The 18,976-nt window shown below is 41.7% G+C and overlaps 1 protein-coding gene across 3 annotated transcripts in view; it reads left to right on the forward strand.

The window, feature by feature from the left end:
- LAMA3 (laminin subunit alpha 3) overlaps nt 1-18,976 on the forward strand; it is a 274,895-nt gene that overhangs the window by 68,316 nt on the left and 187,603 nt on the right. For all 3 annotated transcript variants that reach the window (XM_045458939.1, XM_045458940.1, XM_045458941.1), the window contains 6 exons: nt 5,397-5,514; nt 6,454-6,572; nt 8,073-8,243; nt 10,784-10,875; nt 14,069-14,184; nt 17,240-17,358. In XM_045458939.1, coding sequence (XP_045314895.1) covers nt 5,397-5,514; nt 6,454-6,572; nt 8,073-8,243; nt 10,784-10,875; nt 14,069-14,184; nt 17,240-17,358 — 735 coding nt within the window. The remainder of the gene's footprint in view (nt 1-5,396; nt 5,515-6,453; nt 6,573-8,072; nt 8,244-10,783; nt 10,876-14,068; nt 14,185-17,239; nt 17,359-18,976) is intronic.

Here is an 18,976-nt window from a genome sequence, read left to right on the forward strand (position 1 = left end):
TCTGAAACTTACTTGCAAAGATTCAAACACAGAGTGTGTGTATGTGTGTGTGTGCGTGTGCGTGTGCACGTGCAGAAAGAGCATACGTGAGAGAGAGCACAAGTATGGCAAAATGTTAACGTTTTGTGCATCCGGTGAAAAACATATTGATGTCCATTGTACCATTCTTTGAGCTTTCCTGGAGGGTTGAAAATCAGGCAAAATAAAACGTTGGAAAAGTGAATTAGAAATTTTACTCCACTTTGTGGAGCAATATGCTTATCAAATTCTAAAGCTGTTAGAGCAGACTAATTTCATATCACAAACTTAAGACTTTTGGTGGAGGGTGTGCTATCTAGTTGAGTGAGAAGCTAATTCCAGATATGACTTTAGATACATTTGCATAGCATTTTGCAATTTCGCGTGTCCCATTTATTAATTTCATTTCAATTCAACAACATTTATTAAGCACCTATTCTGAGGATACAGGAGTGATTAAGACACAAATGTGGGAACAACAGATCAAAGTGAATATATGCCACAGAGCATGATTGGTGCTCTTTTAGATGAGAACATAAACTTTGTATGACATGGATGTTATTGCTTCTTATTTACTTAACAAATATTTTTTATGGTCATTTTATGTTACTATTTTATGGGCGAGGACATAAAATCTCAGAGTGGTTCAGGGAAGTGCTTAGAGTCACGTGCCCAGCAGGTGGCAAGGCAAAGGATTCAGTGCAGGGGGTTGGTTCTCCTGCACCCTTAGCAGTCCACCGAGCTTGGGCACTAGCTAGAACACTTGGGGGTTCACCTCTGCCTCCTGAACTTGGAGGCAGCTACACAACTTTAATATCCATCCGTCCATGCATCTATCCACAGTATTTATTGAACATGTACTACGTGGCCATCTGGGAAGGCCCTGAAATCATGGGCTGTAGTGAGCTGGAATCTCAGAGGCTTCAGAATGGTGAGCATTGGCAGAGAAGCAAAGGTCAGATGATGCCATCTTGTCTCACCTGCTCACTTTAAAGGTGTTTGAAGTCAAAGTGCCTCACACTCTACCTATTATATTACCTGCTTCTTTAAAAAAAATTTTTTTTAACGTTTATTCATTTTTGAGAGACAGAGAGAGAGACAGAGCATGAGCGGGGAAGGGGCAGAGAGAGGGAGACACAGAATCTGAAGCAGGCTCCAGGCTCTCAGCTGTCAGCACAGAGCCCAACGCGGGGCTCAAACTCAAACTCACGAACTGTGAGATCATGACCTGAGCTGAAGTCAGACGCTCAACCGACTGAGCCACCCAGGTGCCCCTATTACCTGCTTCTTGAAACATTATTTAAAAGACTACTTTGTATCTCCAGCTGATTGATCATGAAGTTCAAGCCCTCTGCAGCTCATTCCAAGACCATGAAGTTCAAGCCCTCTGCAGCTCATTCCAAAATCACATGGAGAAAAGACTACAGCTCAGTTCTTCCTGGTCATTTTTTCCTCCTTATCTTTGACTCCCAAATATTATTTCTCTGAATTGCACAGCTCTGCCCCTGCTTTTCTGCTTCTAGAGCTTTCATAGTCTGGCACTTTCTAGCCTCATGAAGGGCCCTTGTTTACGTCTGTGAATCTCGTAAGTCACTCATGAATGCTTTGAAGAATTGTGAGTGATCAGGAGCAAGCATAAGTAACTAATACTGGGAGTTTAACAGAAGGAGCCCTTTATTTATTTATTTATTTATTTATTTATTTATTTATTTATTTATTTTTAATGTTTATTTTTGAGAGAGAGAGAGAGAGAGACAGTGTGAGCGGGGTAGGAACAGAGAGAGAGAGGGCGACACAGCATCTGAGGCAGGCTCCAGGCTCTGAGCTGTCAGCACAGAGCCTGACACGGGGCTCAAACTCACAAGCTGTGAGATCATGACCTGAGCTGAAGTTGGACGCTCAACCAACTGAGCCACCCAGGCACCCCTGGAAGGAGCCATTTAAAAGGCATGTGATTTTAAATCATCAAGTAAAAAAAAAAAAATAGATTCATACCTGTTGGCTTGACTTGAATGAACCGAGCTGCAAACCCACTTTGGGGATCACTCACTTTGCCTTGCAGTGACATTTTGAATCTCAGAGGACATTTGCTGCAGAGCTGGAGTTCTCAGCGAGAATTGACTGCAGGTTACACAGCGGTGGTGGTGATAGAGAAACCATAGGGTCTGGTCATGCAGATGGGGTCAGAAGAAACAAAGTGCACCCTAGCAACAGTCGGGGCACTTAAACATGCGTTGAGGAACCTCAGAAACCAGTTCCTAAGATGAAAATGGAAGGGATGTCCCATCCCATGGGCACTGGAAGACGAGTTGGTAGGATCAGTAGGCTTATTAAATTAGACCGGGTGGCAGGCTTCCACAGGTTGGCAGGTGGTGGGGGGAAGCACACTGAGGCATGTCTGTACCGGCTCCTAGATTTGGAATTTTTCACTGCTGTGCTTGCTTCAGAGGGAGCACAATCCAGGTCAAATCCAATCCAATCAAATCCAAATCAGAAAGAGGGAGAACAATCCAGACAGAAAGGAGACATTACCTTGGAACAGGATGAAGTGAAACAAAAAGAGTATCCCTTCTGAGCCACCGAGACTGTTTTATTTATTTGGAGTTTTCAGTAGCAGAAAGTGCAGCTTTGGAAAAACCAATGCACTCAAATAATCCTCGAGACGTATTACAACATAGCTCCCCATCTCCAGGCTCCCTATAATGGAATCTTAGGGTGATTGGCAATAATGGTATTTGGAAGTTTTCTGATAATTTACTCCCCCTAGGATGAAACAGGTCAACTGTTAAGTACCTCTTAGGTTCTATGGCTTAGCTAATGATCAGTGAGTAGAATACACATAGGCTCAGGATTTTAAGCCTAAAATACTTGGACACGTTACTTAACTTCTTGAGAGAGAATGTTTGTGAGGTGTCTCACGTAGTACCTGGAACATACTAACTGTTAGATCATAAACTATTAAGTAAATATGTTGTTCTTTATGGTGTGTGTGTGCTATGATTGTGGAATTTTGAGGGAAGAGGTTAAGAATGCTTTGAATGATTCCTGTATCCAAAAATGTTTCCTTTATATCCTATCTTACTCATGTCTAAAGGCAGTCTTACTTTGATGTGGTCTAAGAGATATGCAAATAGTTTTCAGGGAAATACATTTGTAGTGATTTTCCAAACTTGGAGTTCTGGGATTTCCTCTGAATTCCTTCACTATGTAATAATCGTATGTGTCTTTTCGAAATTATTTCTGTCTTTAGAATAGATTATGGTTTTCAGAATACCTTACAATTCCTAATCAGTTTTTCTCCATGAGGTTGGATCATTTATTTCCAAGGATCAGTAAATAATCTGGGAGCATTAATCTGAGCCAGTGAAGCGGCTTTTTTTTCAAGATCAAAGAACAAGTGTTTGACTGGGACAGAACTGGCTGAATTTAGGGTTTTCTGTCATTGGTGTGACAATTCTTCCTTCTGCAGAGAATAAGCCAAGGGGCTTCTTAGGGCAAAGGGTAATCTCTGTGACCGAGAGCAGTGGTTGTCACAGTGTGGCTTGGAACCCTTTGAGGTCCCCAAGACCTTTCAGGAGGTCCACAAGCTTTGAGATCCTCCCCTTTCCCATAACAGATCTATGCGAAGCCAGATTTTCTTTAAATACTTCAATCAAAACAATACAGAAGCAGTGTGAGAATCCAAATGTCTTCTATTAATGCACACATTTAAAGAGGCTTTAAAAATGTAAAGTGAAGCCACTACTCTCTGTACAGTTTTTAAGTTTTGGAAAAGGTAGTAATTTTTTTATAAAAATATGGTGTTTATGTTAACATGTAGTGGGTTTATTATTATTTTAAGTGAACTGGTGATAGATTTTTCAATTTTCTCTGCTTTTATATTTAATATGGGTACATTACCAAGAGATATAACCCATATAAACAAAAGCTTTTAGAGGTTCTCAATAACTGTAAGAAGTGTGCATGGGTCCTGAGACTAAAATTTGAAAACCATTGTCCCAAAGATTTTGGCTTCTAGTACCAGGTTTGGAGCATTTGCAACTAGCTGCTAGTTCTAAGACTTTTTTTTTTTTTTTTTAAGATTTATTTTTGAGAGAGAGAAAGAGAGAGAGAGAGGGAGGGAGGCAGAGTACTAGTGGGGGAGGGGCAGAGAGAGGGAGACACAGAATCTGAAGCAGGCTTCAGGCTCTCAGCTATCAGCACAGAGCCCGATGTGAGGCTCGAACTCATGAGCCTTCGAGCCGTGAGATCATGACCTGAGCTGAAGTCAGCTGCTCAACCAACCGAACCACCCAGGCACCCCTAGACTTTTTAATTTTTTAAAATATGTGACTCTTACCATATCATTGTATGTGAAAAAATATAAAGAGGAAACCCCCTTATTTTGTCCCTAAGAAATGAAAGGATCTCACAAAATCTGAGTACTGCCTCTTTCTCTAACTAGACATACTCATTGTTCAAATTGCTCTGTTGGGCTAGTTAATAAGGTGGGGGAATCCTCTTCTGAGAGTCACTGTTGGCTCTGTTACTTGGGGTCAGGGAGTGCGGGGGGTGGAGAGCATGGGGGGGTAGAGATAATCCTTGTTCATTGACATGTTAACATATTTAACACCTGTGTTTATTGTCATATCAGGCTCTTTGGGAAATACATAGACTTTCAGGGTTCAAAATCCAAGCCATATAAGTTTTCAGGGAAGGGTAAGAGTAGATTTGCAAGGATGACTGAGGTCCATTGTGGGAGGCATGTTGCGATTCATCAGGGGGAGGGCAAAGAAAGGACCAAAGTCTCCCCGTGTCTCTTCCATATTTATGCATGGTTCTGGCCATGGGCAAAAGAGCAATGAGGATGAACGAGAAAATCAAAAAGAGGGAGAACAATCCAGAAAAAAGGAGACAGTGGAGATGATGCAGGGGAAGGAGGTACTATTACTCTACCAAAGAGTTGCTTTGCTCTCAGTTCTGCAGCTGTGAGCTCTCCAAGACCTGGAACCAGGGGCCGTGGCACTCCTGGGAGACACTCTGGGCTGTACTGTTGGTTCTTGGTCCTGGGAGAGCTTAGCACAATATGGTTGTTGCTTGATATAAGATTTTTCGAAGATACAGGCTTTAAGATACTGTGTAGCCTTGTTAAAAATCAAGGATGAAATGAATAAGGTGTGACAAAGATTTATGTATAGATCTGGTGGAGAAAGAAAAATGATGATTTGGTTTTGAACACCATAAGCTTAAGAGTCTGCACTGAGACAGAGTTGCCCTGTAGGCAGTTATAAATAGGATCTGGATCTTGGGAGAGGGGTGGCTCGATGTGTTTCCTTGGATCAGCATCACATAGAGATGGTCAAGGTTGTATAATAACTGTATCTCCTTTGCTTTATCAGCTTTTCCATGTGGCCTATATTATAATCAAATTTGCAAATTCTCCTCGCCCTGATCTTTGGGTCTTGGAAAGATCTGTAGACTTTGGAAGCACCTACTCACCTTGGCAATACTTTGCTCGTAAGTAACCTTGCTTATGACTATGTTATGAGGTACTTTAATTATTTGCAACAGGTCAACACTGGATTTAACTAGAAAATTAGTCTCTCAGTTTGGCTAATTAGGAACGGGTCAATTTTAACTTTCTGGTTTACTCTCAGAACATTCTTGTTACTCAAGCATGCATGTGTTAATTCCAAGGATACACATGCGGAACTGAGGTTGAAATGCCTTTTATGATAAACCTTTTACCACTGTTTAGGAAGAAGCAGTGTACCTGTAACTGGGCCATAGCTCCAGTCCTTTTCCTTTTATGTAGAATTAGGGACTAAGTTTCATCTTCATGGATCCTGCATCTCACATTATTTACCTTGACCCTGTTATCTTCAACTAATGAAGAGTGTCAGTGTCTCTGAACCCTATGATGAATTGAGGCAGATAGAAATTTGGCTTACAAACTCACTGGGCTTTCCATGAATGCTCCTTAGAGGGTAAACTTGCCTAATGAGGAGTGAGGAGTTAGAACCACATCTCCACACATTTCTGTTGGAAGTCAGTGGCCTGACATGGCTTGGTATTTTCTTTCATGAATTAAAAACTTTAGTTTAAGCTTTTGTCTAAAAACCTTAAGTGTTTCTCTGTTCTTTCCTTCTGATGGATTTTCTTAAGAAAATGTAAGATTTCTTTACTTTTTTTTATTATTTTTAAAAATGTTTATTTATTTTGAGAGCGAGAGAGAGGAAGAGAGAGAGAATCTCAAGCAGGCTCCATGCTGTCAGTACAGAGCCCGACATGGGGCTTGATCCCACGAACCGTGAGATCATGACCTGAGCCCAAATCAAGAGTCAGAGGCTCCACCAACCCAGCCACCTAGACGCCCTGGATACATAAGATTTCTTAAGAGATTTACAATAAGATCATAATATTTTATTTTATAGTGTTAAAATCTTTTATTCCTAGACTCTAAAGTAGATTGTTTGGAACAATTTGGGCAGAATGCAAATATGGCTATCAGCCAAGATGATGATGTACTTTGTACTACTGAATATTCCCGGATTGTACCTTTGGAAAATGGTGAGGTAAGTTGATACGGGAGGATGGGAGAGATAAGACTCAGAAATGAACATGAGGATATAAAAGTTTCCGTAACTGTGAAACTTGCACTTTCAACGTCTAACATAGGTCATGATGGAAACCAGAACTTGGAACTGACTAGTAAAGAATTCACACTGCAGACTCCCAGAATAAGTTGGGTTGGAAATTCCTTTTTTTTTTTTTTTTAAATCGAGGTATAATTGACATTGGAAGTTCTATTTGAGGTCTCAAATTCTTTGGAAGTCAGGACTCTGGATTCAAGGCTCACAGGTCTTGAACTGTCTTTTCTGGGGAATGTTGAAAAAGTGGGTTGCTGGTGATTGAGGTGAAGAGCCCTCCCACTGCTTCACAAATAAATATCCCCTGTAAGAGTGAGGAGATGAAGGGTAGGTGATAGCATGAATCCCTGGTCCTTCTGGTCAGGGTGAGAATCATCCATAAGGGAGAAAAGAATTGCTGTCCTTTTGGAGTTGCATTTAGTCCTAGTGAAGCCAGCTAGGCCATTGTTATGAGAGATGGGAAAATAGAATGGGGAAAATTGGAGAAGAATTCCCTGGAAAGTGAGGCCGTCATGAGCATGAAATGAGTTTTCAAATGAACTTTTTTTTTTTAAGTTTATTTATTTTGAGAGAGAGGGAGAGAGGGCGCATGTGCGTGGATGCAAGCACATGCTTGTGAGCGGGGGAAGGGCAGAGAGAGAGGGAGAGAGAATCCCAAGCAGGCTCTGCATGGTCATCCGTTATCGTGAAGCCTGATGCGGGGCTAGATCTCACAAACCAGGAGATCATGACCTGAGCTGAAATCAAGAGTAGGATGCTTAGCCAACTGAACCACCCAGGTGCCCCTCAAATGAGCTTCTTTAAGGATGCCAGTCTCCCTGTTTTAGGTGGAGAGATCTTTCTTGAGCAACTCTATCCAGTATCTTCCAATGGCTGATGAGTGGTTCCTGTCTCTTATTGTTGGCACTTGGACTTCATCACTTCAGGCTTTAAAACCAAACCTGGGTTTTGTATAGATCTTTTTGTCCTTTCCACAGTCAACTCTATATCCAGAGACTTCCTTTCTTCAACCTCATTTAGGTTTTTAGGTAACTGGAGCTTTGTTTCTTCAATGCAACCAAAAGTTGTTTTCTTATATTTATAGATTTTAAGATTTATAGATTTATAGATTATATTTATATTTTCAACATTTCATAGTATTACAACCCCAAAACTACACTGATAGAACAAAGGGTTTGAAAATGAAATGATAACAATTTTTGAGAGCCCAGGTTTTAAGGAGAGATAGCCAGAATTTGGAACTGGAAGTGGGAAGGAAAGACAAAACTAGCAATGATATTTTTAGACATAAACAAGACCCGAGACCACCTACAAACTCTAATGGCTCAAAGAAACCAAACTAAAAAAAAAAAATGTTATTTTTAGTTACTTGTGGCTGTATTTTCATGAAAGGACTTTTTTCCCTTCTGTGTGTGACTATTTTAGATTGTGGTGTCCTTGATAAATGGTCGACCAGGTGCAAAAAATTTTACTTTCTCTCACACCCTGAGGGAGTTCACAAAGGCTACAAACATCCGCCTGTGTTTTCTCCGAACCAACACCCTTCTTGGACACCTCATTTCCAAAGCACAGAGAGATCCAACCGTCACTCGGCGGGTGAGTAGTGTTTCTAAGTGCCTACAGAACAGTTTCTGTTACCTTTTTTTTTTTTTTTTGCTTATCAGATTAACTGCCTTTCAAGTAATCTTTACAGCCAGTAATGGTGTCGGCATAGGAGTTGTTCTTGTATGAAATACTAGATGTAACTTTGAAGTTTAGTTGTTGAAGAGAAATCATTCTATTCGAAGAGGACGAAGTCAAAGATGACAGCCCCTCAGGTGTTAGCCTGCTATTCTGACAAATAATCCCCGAGTCTCAGGGGCATAACAAAATAAAGGTTAATTTTTTGTTCATGTCACAGTCCAGTGTGGGCAGCAGGTGGAATCTACTCCACGCAGTCATTCAGGGAAGCACACTCTTTTTATCTAGAGGTACAGGCATCCTGTAGGACCTCAGAGTCCACCTCTAGATCCCCTGCACCTGGTCAGCAGATGAGGAAAGAGAGCGCATAGAGAAGACCCACCTGCTCCTGACCACACAGGTGACCTCCATTGGCAAGAATTGGCGGTGTAGCGCCCCCCCCCCCTCCCCCTGCCGTGTGCGGGAGGCTGGGTAATGTAATCCAGCCACAGTGGAGGAGACGGGTATTGTGAGTACTAGTGATGTCTACTGCATTGGGTAGACATCTGTTACGCTCAGTGTCAGGATGGTACCCCTGCGTTCTGGGCAGAGAGGGAGCCAGCAGAATAAATATCTTGAACTCACTCTTCTCCCACCCTCTGATCTCCTGCTGGTGCCTCCCACTGGCCAAACCCAACAGGAAGCCAGTGGGCAAGAGATCCTTGTTGTAGCCCATAAAGTTCAGCCCCAGAGCAGAAGGCAGAAAGAAAAAGGTGGTCCTGGAGAGTGGACCTGGAAGGGTGAATGGAAGATGTACAGTGTATCTTATAGAGTTTGGCTTCTTGTGTAGGTAATATCAGAGAGCTGGAAGAGGAAGGCAGAGAGATAAGTAGGTTTTGCTACAGTTTTGATCATTTTCTAGAAAGAGAGGTCATCTTGGGTGTAGGTGGCTTGCCAGCTGCATTTTGTGCCCCCTTAGCTCTCTCTGAGCTGCTGTAGGTGGGGGCTACACTGGATCCCAGGATGAGATGTACAGGGGAGAGCTGGGCTTTTGGGTAGACTGTAGCCAGACTGGGTTTCCAGTCCCCAGATATTTTGGAACCTTGATACAAATGCATCTCACCATCTTTTTCCTTTAATTGTCTTTTTGGAGGTTGCAAGATCCGTTACTCATAGGTACGTATATTTTTTACTTAGGTGAACATAGTCGTCTGTGTGAAGAAAGTTTTTTTGGGGCTCATCTCACATATAATCTGGACACCCCTCATGCCAATCTAGTTTGCCTCTTGAAGTGGAGGAACAGAATAGACCAGAACATCACACTCTCTCATGTGTGCTGCTGCGGTGAAGTCTGACTGAGGGCTTCTCTCCCTTGCTGCTTGCTGCCTTTAACACATGGGTAGAGAGAAACTTCTATGACGATCAGCATGAGAGCTCTTAGTGTTAACCTGTCCTAGAAAGCCCTTTAATACTGAATTTATCCATATTAACAACAGGGATTGTTAATATCTTCAGACTTAGTAAGACTTAGTAAGATACTTCAACAGGTGTTAGTGTGGAAATCAGAACAGAACCCTTCCATGGAGTGAATAGAGCGCTGTAAGGTGACTGATGGCCACAGCAGCAATACAAAGATACAAAAGTCCTCTCGTGCTTGTGAATTCAAAGACTTCCTCGCTGACAGCAAGGTCTTCTCATTGGCAGCACGGCCTCATGAGAAACATTATTCTACACCCCACAGATTCCTCGCTGGGGCCTGTGCGGCTTCTGCTGAGTCTGAGAAGGAAAGGAGCTGGTAGATTGTGCCACCTGTCGTTGCTAGCAGGGAGGTCTCCAGCATACCGGAGGCGTGCCTGGCCGCTGACATGGTCTCCCAGATCTGTGGCCTGGTCTAGGGGCTGATCCCCAGGGGAGTCTGAAGCTTGCTCTGTCTGGCCCTTTGGAGCTTGAACGCTGCCTTCATTCTTACTAACCCTGAGCTAGCCAGGCATTCACAGCTGCTGGTGGCCCGGCCAGCCTCGACACTGTATCTGCTCCATGGCTGTCAATATTCTTTCCTTTCCCCAAGCCGGCATGTAGTAGGTGCAACATTTTTGATATTATAAATTTATTTTTGGTAAATAGATGTGTTGGATTTATGAAACCCAGACTGACATAAAAAAGTGACCTGGGAATCACTTAATCCTTTTCCAGAAAGCTATAATAGGGCGTGCTTACTTTCCAAGGCAGTTTCTCTCCGTGCATTTAAAGCCTTGGACTTTTAAAAGTGCACAAATTCAGCAATATGCTAGGACATTTGATTGAGGAGTGTGTTTATTTTGTAAGAAAAGTTACATCCAAATGCTGCTCCCTTTTGAGTTAAGGTAGGCTCAAGAATACAGGATGAAAGGGAAGAAGGTCAATACAGGTGTGAGTTACAGATGAGGAAAGTTTGTTGCTGCTTAGTAAAACGGTCGCTGCTGTCTTCTGTTATATAGTATTATTACAGCATAAAGGACATCAGCATTGGTGGGCGGTGTGTTTGCAATGGCCATGCAGAAGAGTGCAATGCAAACAATCCTGAAAAACTGTAAGTACATTGTACACATTTTTTTTTAGCCTTGTTGTGAATGTCTCATTGTTTCAGGAGATGTTTGCGTCTCATTAAATATTTCTAAGTCCTTGCCCTCCATAGGAATGTTTCACTGTCAACAAATAAATGGTGTGTGTATTTCTCCCCTCCTCTGGCCCTGTACTTGCTTCCACGTGCCCCAACCAGCCCGTGGCAGACATGGCTAATCGATCACAGTGCTCTTTGGATGCTCTGGGATGCGGGCCCCCATACCCAGGTGGTGCCCCAGGCATCCGTGAAAAATTGATTAGAGTTAGCAAGAGAAATTAAACTTGTTTGTCATCCCTGGTCTAATGAGATCAGGGGATGTACGTTTTTAAATCCTTGTTTTTGTTCTTTTCTTTTCATTGTGGTAAAACACACAGAATATAACATTTACTGTCTTAACGGTGCAGACAATCTCCAGAACTCACTTTATCTTGCAAAACCGAAGCCCTATACCTATTAAACAACAGTTCCTGGTTCCTTCCTCCCCTAGCCCCTGGCAACCCCCATTCCCTTTTCTGTGTTTATGAACTTGATGACTCTAGGTACTTCATATACGTGCAATCACACATTATTTGTCTTTTTGCAACTGGTTTCTTTCACTTAGTGTAATGTCCTCAAGGTTCATTCATGTTGTAACATGTGTCCGAATTTCCTTCCTTTTAAAGGATGAATAATATTTCATTGTGTATATACCATATTTAGCTTGTCCATTCATTCATCTGTTGATGGACATTTAGGTGACTTCCACCTTTTGGTTATAGTGAAGGATGCTGCTATGAACATGGGTGCACCCATTTTGTTTTTAATTGAGACCTATTTTACATACAATAAGATGCATGGATATTAACTATTAAGTGTTCAGCAACTGGATACACTCATGTTATCAATACAAGAGGGATGCTTTTGTGGCTGGAAATGATTGGATGCTAGATATAGGAATAATTTTCTCTCAATGTTTTGTTTAGAATCTACAATTCCCCATGAGCAGCATTTACCAGAGACGTTTTAGTTTTAATCAGATTGAGGTTTGTACAACATCAGGCTTCATGTTCAGGGACAGGTGCCAGCTACCATCTTGGGTGGTAGGGAGCCCTGTTCCTGACCAGCAGCAACCCCTAATGTCATCAGCCCTCCTTCGGGGATGACACAACAACGTGAATCCATCAACTCACCAGCCTTTAACTAGCAAGCACTTGTTTATTAATGATTAATCCATTGGCACATGTAGCCTCCTGGAGGGTATGGCCCTGAGACACTAGAAGTCAGAGAAGTCCCGAGTTGGAGAGAGAGGGGAGAAAAGAGGTCGGTCTAATGTCCTGGGGCCTCAGACAAAATGGCCTCCCTCCATGTGGGAGAGGAGTTGAAGTCATCGAAGAAAGTCTGAGCTTCCTGCCTGGAAGTGCTGCCAAGCGTGTTGACCTTGGCAGACGTGGAGGGGTTCCGTACTGGGTGGCGCAGAGTAAGAAATCAAGGTGAGTAGAGAACCTGTCTCCCCTTGCCTCACGTTACACCAGCACAACAGCCTAGCCTCCCCCTGCCTGCTGGTTTGCTTCTGCCCGACAGGTTATCCATGTAAATGCTGAGGAAATCCACATCCATGGGTAGGAAAAAATATTACAACCTATTTAAGGGGATGTAATGATGTAATGGAGGGAGCAAAGGTCTGGACAACCAGCAAAGTTAGTTGCTAATCAAGTAGAACCCATGAAAAGACAGAAGAAGGCTTGAATTAAGCGTGTATACCATGCTGACCTTGGTATATGGAAATGCGGGTGGATCACCAATTTAATTCTGAGCTTCCTAGCAGCCAACTCAAAAGGGGAAACCTGCCTAATTTCTTATTTCACTACGATGATAACCTAAAAAGTGATCAGTTGTTTAGGAGAAGAATGTTGACACTAGAATCAGATAAGACATTTCTCTGGGAGGGGGGTGGGGTGATCGTCATGAAGAGAATTCTCTGGTCAACATTTTCAATAACATCCTTCTATCAGATGCAGGGATGAGTTTTCTATATCAGCCATCAGCCTAGGCTGAGAAAGAATCAGAAGAAGCAATTTTTTGTGGGTACAAATATGATTCGGATTAGTACCCATTCTTTTTTTCTCCTTCTGCGAGAGTAGAAAAAAATGTTTATCTTCCAATGAGAGTATTTGGAATATACGTTCTTCAAGCAATCTTCCCTTAAATTCTTTCAGTTCAGCTTAAGCAAATACTTTGGCAGTGAGGTGAAATTGTCTACTAAAAGGCCAATTGGATTCCAGCACTGATGCAAGTGCGGTCAGTGAAATCTGTGTCCATTTGCTTTCACAGGCAGCCGGGCTGGGAGAAGGATGATAACCTTCTTTTCGGAGTGTAACTGAATATATGCTCTCCCCTCCCTTCCCTCAGAAGAGTTGAGAGAATGAATCCCCACAGGCCCAGTGAGGACTGTTTGAATCCTCTTTTCAAAAAGCACAGATGACTGAGAACACAGAGCCTGGAGTTCTGGAAAGCCATGGCAACGTTTTCATTTTAACTTGGAAACATTTTAAGGCTAATGTTTGATCCTTTGAATGTAGATTTTTAGATTGTTACCCCTCTGCCTTGCTGAGTAATCTCAGTTTTTTGGCCCTGCAGGGAGGTGTTTGTTGGAGCTGGGCACCTCTTGGAGCAGGGTTTTCTGAGATCTTATTAGAAACTGGCTCTTGGATTTGGTGAATCTCCGTGCATGACCCCAGGTTGAGAGCAAGAAACCTGAGCAGACCTTTCTCGCAGGGCTGCTCCGGATCTTTGTGAAGAAGTGATACTCAACACGTTCCAGTACACTCAGCACTTGCTTGCTCCTGCATTCATTGCCTGCTACCTAAGGTGGTACAGAAGAGCGAGCCTGGAATGTGGGAGTCAGACGAACTTAGGTTTGAAGTCTGGCTCTCCATTTACCATCACTTGACCTTTGCAAGTGTTTCGGTATCTCCGTATCTCAGTGTCACCATCTATAAGATAGAGATGATAAGCAGGGTGAGAGGGGGATTTGAAGTGATACATGCAAGTCCATTGTTCTCCTAATTATCCTGTGAATGGTACCTTGGGTAACCACGATGAAGGTCGGGTGTTCACACAGGAACAACTGATCCTAATCAGAACGTTTGAATAACTGAGATGTGCTTCGCCGCATGCCCAGGTTTCGGTGTGAATGCCAGCACCACACCTGTGGGAAGACGTGTGATCGCTGTTGTGCCGGGTACAATCAGAGGCGCTGGCGACCCGCCACGTGGGAGCAGAGCAATGAGTGCGAAGGTGAGCGCTGGGGGAGGGGCACCAGGAAGCAAGGCCCCGCCCACGCTTTCCCCCCCATTTCTCCGTGAGGACTGATGCTAAGTATCCTCCTCCACCCCATCCCCCCACTCCCTGAGCTTATGAAGAGGGTGGGGTCATGTCAGGCTTAGGGACTCAGGTCTGTGGTAATGACTCCCAGACTGGAGGTAAAAGTGTCCCATTCCAAATTCAGATAGGAACATGAGAACAAAAATAAAGCAGTAATAATTGCTAATATGCATTAAGCATTCACTTAATGCCGGCCTCTCTTTTAGCATTCTAAAATATGATGTAGCCACTATTAAATTATAAACCCTTACCATTTCTTAGGATGCAATACTAGATAGGAATCCTAACTACTCTGAGACAGGGGTTAGGAGAAGGTGGTGAGATTGGTGTCTATACTGAGAGCAGGAAGCAGGGAGCGGTGGATACTGCAGTAGGATTGAGGCAGGTGCAGGGTGAAGGGGACCAGAGAAGGAAGGAAAAAAGATGAAAATGGCTGCTTTTAATTATGATGTAATATAAAGTCAAAAACAACAACAACAACCATAAAACACCTTTTTTAACAAGCCCAAAGACATCCAACTAAAAATTCTCTCTTAAACCCATCTTAGGAAGCCATGTATTTATATCAGTGGCTGAAAACATTTTTGTAAGTTTTATTTATTGGCTTTGGAGACTGTGGCCTATTTTTTTTTTCCTGTATATTTTTAGCATTTAAAGATGGATTTGATGGTTTTCAATGATCAAAAGGTATTTGGATCCAGGTTTGTTGAAGTAGGGGGGAAAGAAAGCATCTGTACCTTATTTTTTTTTTTTGGCTAAATGTTTAACTGTTACGAGAGAAGAGTGGTGTGATCTCTGTGGCTAGCAAACGCTCAAAAGGATTTTTATGGAGGAGTTCCAAGAGTGCTTGGAGAGGTTCTAACATTGTTGCAAAGTGTTGATGCTGCCCAAGCTGGACGCCAGGTGCATCTCTGTCCAGGGCCAGGGTGTTACTGGGTTGGTCCTTCTCATTTAGAGTCTTAGCTAACAGGTTCCCTCCCAGTGCCTTCCCCATTCCTCACCCCTGGATAATGGGATCAGAAAGAGGGAACGATAATGATCAGGAATTGTTTCTCCCTGTGCTTTTGAGTACTGGTGTAGGATATTTTGACTGAATGAATGTTATCACGTGAACTCCAACGTGAGCAGTCTGGTTGGTTTTCTGGATGAGTGGAATCCTTCAGTGAATGAATGGCATGCTTAACTCCAGCACATTGGAAAATTTAAAAATTTCCCGTCGTTAATTTTTAAGCTGTGTAAACTTGCCAAAGTGATTACAAATGACAAAAAACCGCATTTAGAAATCAGACCTCTTAAGATCCATTCATTAGATGCTTTCTAAATTCCATTTGAATTAGTGTATTTTAAAACAAACATAATTCATGAGAAGTAACTAATGTAGTAAATATGAATGCCCTGAATTTTTTTTAAATCATGGCACCACTGAAGAAATGAAAATAAGAAGGTACTCAGCCTGCTACAAACAGGGTAACTTGAAATTCTAACTCAATTTTCTTCCATAATAGATTTATCTGGGAACTTGATTAAAATATACAAATTGCTAGAAAGACCTGGAAAATTTGATCTATGTGGGATGTAATGAATATATGGTCTCTCTAGAAGAGAGTAAGAATTTTACTCATGTTAGATCTTTTTCATCTTGGCAAACCCTAAATTGGTTTTAAATTCTATTTTCTAATTTTAGAAGTATTATACATTACTTGTAGATAACTTGGACTATTATTTTAAAAAATAGAATCGCCAATAATTTTGCTACCCAAAGAGAGCCACTCTTATTTTTTTTAATTTTCTAACGTTTATTCATTTTTGAGAGAGAGAGAGAGAGAGAGACAGAGACAGAGCGTGAGCAGGGGAGGGGCAGAGAGAGAGGGAGACACAGAATCCAAAGCAGGCTCCAGGCTCTGAGCTGTCAGCACAGAGCCCCACGCGGGGTTTGAACTCATGAACCGCGAGATCATGACCTGAGCTGAACTCTGACGTTTAACTAACTGTGCCACCCAGGCGCCCCCAAAGAGAACCACTCTAATACTTTGTTATATATTTTAGTGTTTTGTTCATACAGACTTTAGTCTTATTATTAAATTAGATTATTTATATAATTATTTCTACAATTTTATATCCTGCTCTTTTTCACTTGATGCTTATAGATATTTCCCCATATTATTAAAAACTCTTTGACATCCTTTTGGATGGCACGTATATTGCCATTCTGTGGATTCAAGTGCATCCAACAACTGTTTGTTGAGTATTCACCATGTGCCAGGGACTATGCTCTGTTGCAAACAAAACCTGAGCTGTCTCTGCCTTCATAGAACTGATGGCCAAGCAAATATGCTGTTGTTTGCTTACCATTTCCTTACAATTAGACATTAAGATTATTTCCAGTTTATTGCTGCTATAAACAGTGCCGAGATGGCACACTTAGAGTGTTGGCTGAGAGAGTAGTTTTTGGAGTCAAATAAAGGTCAGGATTCTGCCACTTACTGGCGACACCCTTTAACTTTTCTAAGCCTCAGCTTCCCCATTTGGGCTGGGGGGGGGGGGATAATAGTACCTACCTTTGAGAGTTGTTGTGTAAATTAAGTGAGATATCGCACATAAAACACTTTTCACAGTGTACCGAGAGCTCAATTGTTCTTGTTAGTAGTAGTAATAGCGGTAGAAGTAACATTCTCATTGTGCCTGACGCTTAATTGGTATTTTGGTTTATCTCCATTTGTTGTAATTATACATTTTATTTTATTTTTTTTAAGAGAAGCCACTCCCACTCAATATCAGATGAAAGAAACTGTTCATTGCATATTGTTACAGATTAGTCTTTGTATAAAAATCCCTAAAATTTCCCACCGAGAGTCTCGTGTTCCAGAATAGACTTACTTGTGGCTTAATGAGTGGTAATCCTATCTAGGGGAATTTACTAAGTGTCTCACAGTAATGGTGGAATATTAACCGAGAATGGCTTTTTCAGCATGCAACTGCCATGGTCACGCCATCGACTGTTACTATGATCCTGATGTCGAGAGGCAACGGGGAAGCTTGAATATCCAAGGCATCTATGCAGGTGGAGGGGTCTGCATTAATTGTCAGGTGAGTCACCATTTAGGTCAACGTGGATATGTTACTGTAGGAAAGGAGCATTCGTTAGTATTTTCCATAGACATTACTTTTGTCTACAAAAGTCCTTGTTAGCTGGATGTCATTCAAGGATTGTAGGGAAAATGGACTGAGACATGTTTGCCCAGATTCTCCTGATTAGGTTTTTCATTTAGATCTTTGCCTGAATAGAGAGGAGAATCCCCGACTGTCATCATGGATGCTCTCCATCTTGTGGTAGAAAGAGTCTGAGATGGGAGGGCAAAGAGGTGTCAGCTTCGGCGCTGATCCCAAGTCTTGTTTTCAGACAGTTTCTGAATCTAGACTCAGTGAGGAAGTACATCGTGATCAGTTAATGGAGTCTGCCGTTGACACTTAATAAGAAACACTGATTTTTCATCCCTTCTGCAGGACAGTTGGGTTCACTAGAAATTAGCCAAGAGGAATGTGTGGTACAGGAAGGTACAGTGTTCGTGAATTTGGTCCATATTGTCACTCTGTCCTGTGTGCTTTTCGAGTGATGTTTTGTTAATGTTACTGTTAAAGGGGTGCTGTTTTCATGAGATGCCCATTTTTATGGATCCGGGGCCCCAAGTCCTTAGAAAGACCCACCATCATCTTTCTCCCACTCCACACATGTTATACCATTTGTTATTGCTGTTAATTAATATAAGTAAAATAGAAGTCATAAGTTTCTTACAAATCACAGGTTTCATACATCCCAGGATCTTTTTAAGACTATGTTCTATAAGACCCTCAGGTGATGGTTTTGCTCATTAAAGTCGCAGAAGCATTGCACTGGGATGTGTAGGTAGAATCCTTTCTCCAGATGAAGGATTAATGTGTCTTTAAAATGTGTCCTTCAGTGTCCTTTAAAATACTTTGTTCTTCTTTCGTCTTTTAGAGATATTCTGTTTTATATATTGCTGTTCTAGAAAACATCAGTGTGGTCCTTTTTTTCATAGTGGTTCTGTGAAAGCATTTTTCTTTTGCATATGAAATTATTGAAATTTGTTTACATTCATTGCAATTTTTTCCAACTTAAACCTGAAATGCCTTGTTTAAGTTACATACTTAGCATAATTGACTTAAATTTTTTATTGTGATAAAAAATATATAACATAAAATCTACCATTTTAAGACCTCAATCTCCCTAAATTGATCTACAGCTTGAATGCAGGTTTTTTTTTTTTTTTTGGTAGAAATTGACAAGCAGATTCTAGGTTTTCTTTAAATGTTTATTTACTTATTTTTGAGACAGAGCAAGCAAGAGAGAGTGGGGGAGGGGCAGAGGGAGATTGAGAGAAAGAGAGAGAATCCCAAGCAAACCGTGAGATCATGAGCTGAGCTGAAATCAAAAGTCTGATGCTTAACTGACTGAGCCATCCAGGCACCCCAGACAAACGGATTCTAAAGTTTATATGGTTACATAAATGACCTAGAATATAAAGAGCCGTTGTGAAGAAGGAGAATAATGTTAGAGGAGTTGCATTATCTTACTTAATGACTAAAGGTAAAGTTACAATAATCACAACAGTGTGATATCAACATAAGAATAGGTTAGTAGATCAGTGTAACAGAATAGGGGGTATAGAAACAGAACCACTCTAAT

This window comes from Leopardus geoffroyi, chromosome D3, assembly GCF_018350155.1.
Source record: "Leopardus geoffroyi isolate Oge1 chromosome D3, O.geoffroyi_Oge1_pat1.0, whole genome shotgun sequence".
In the NCBI taxonomy this organism is placed as follows: Eukaryota; Metazoa; Chordata; class Mammalia; order Carnivora; family Felidae; genus Leopardus; species Leopardus geoffroyi.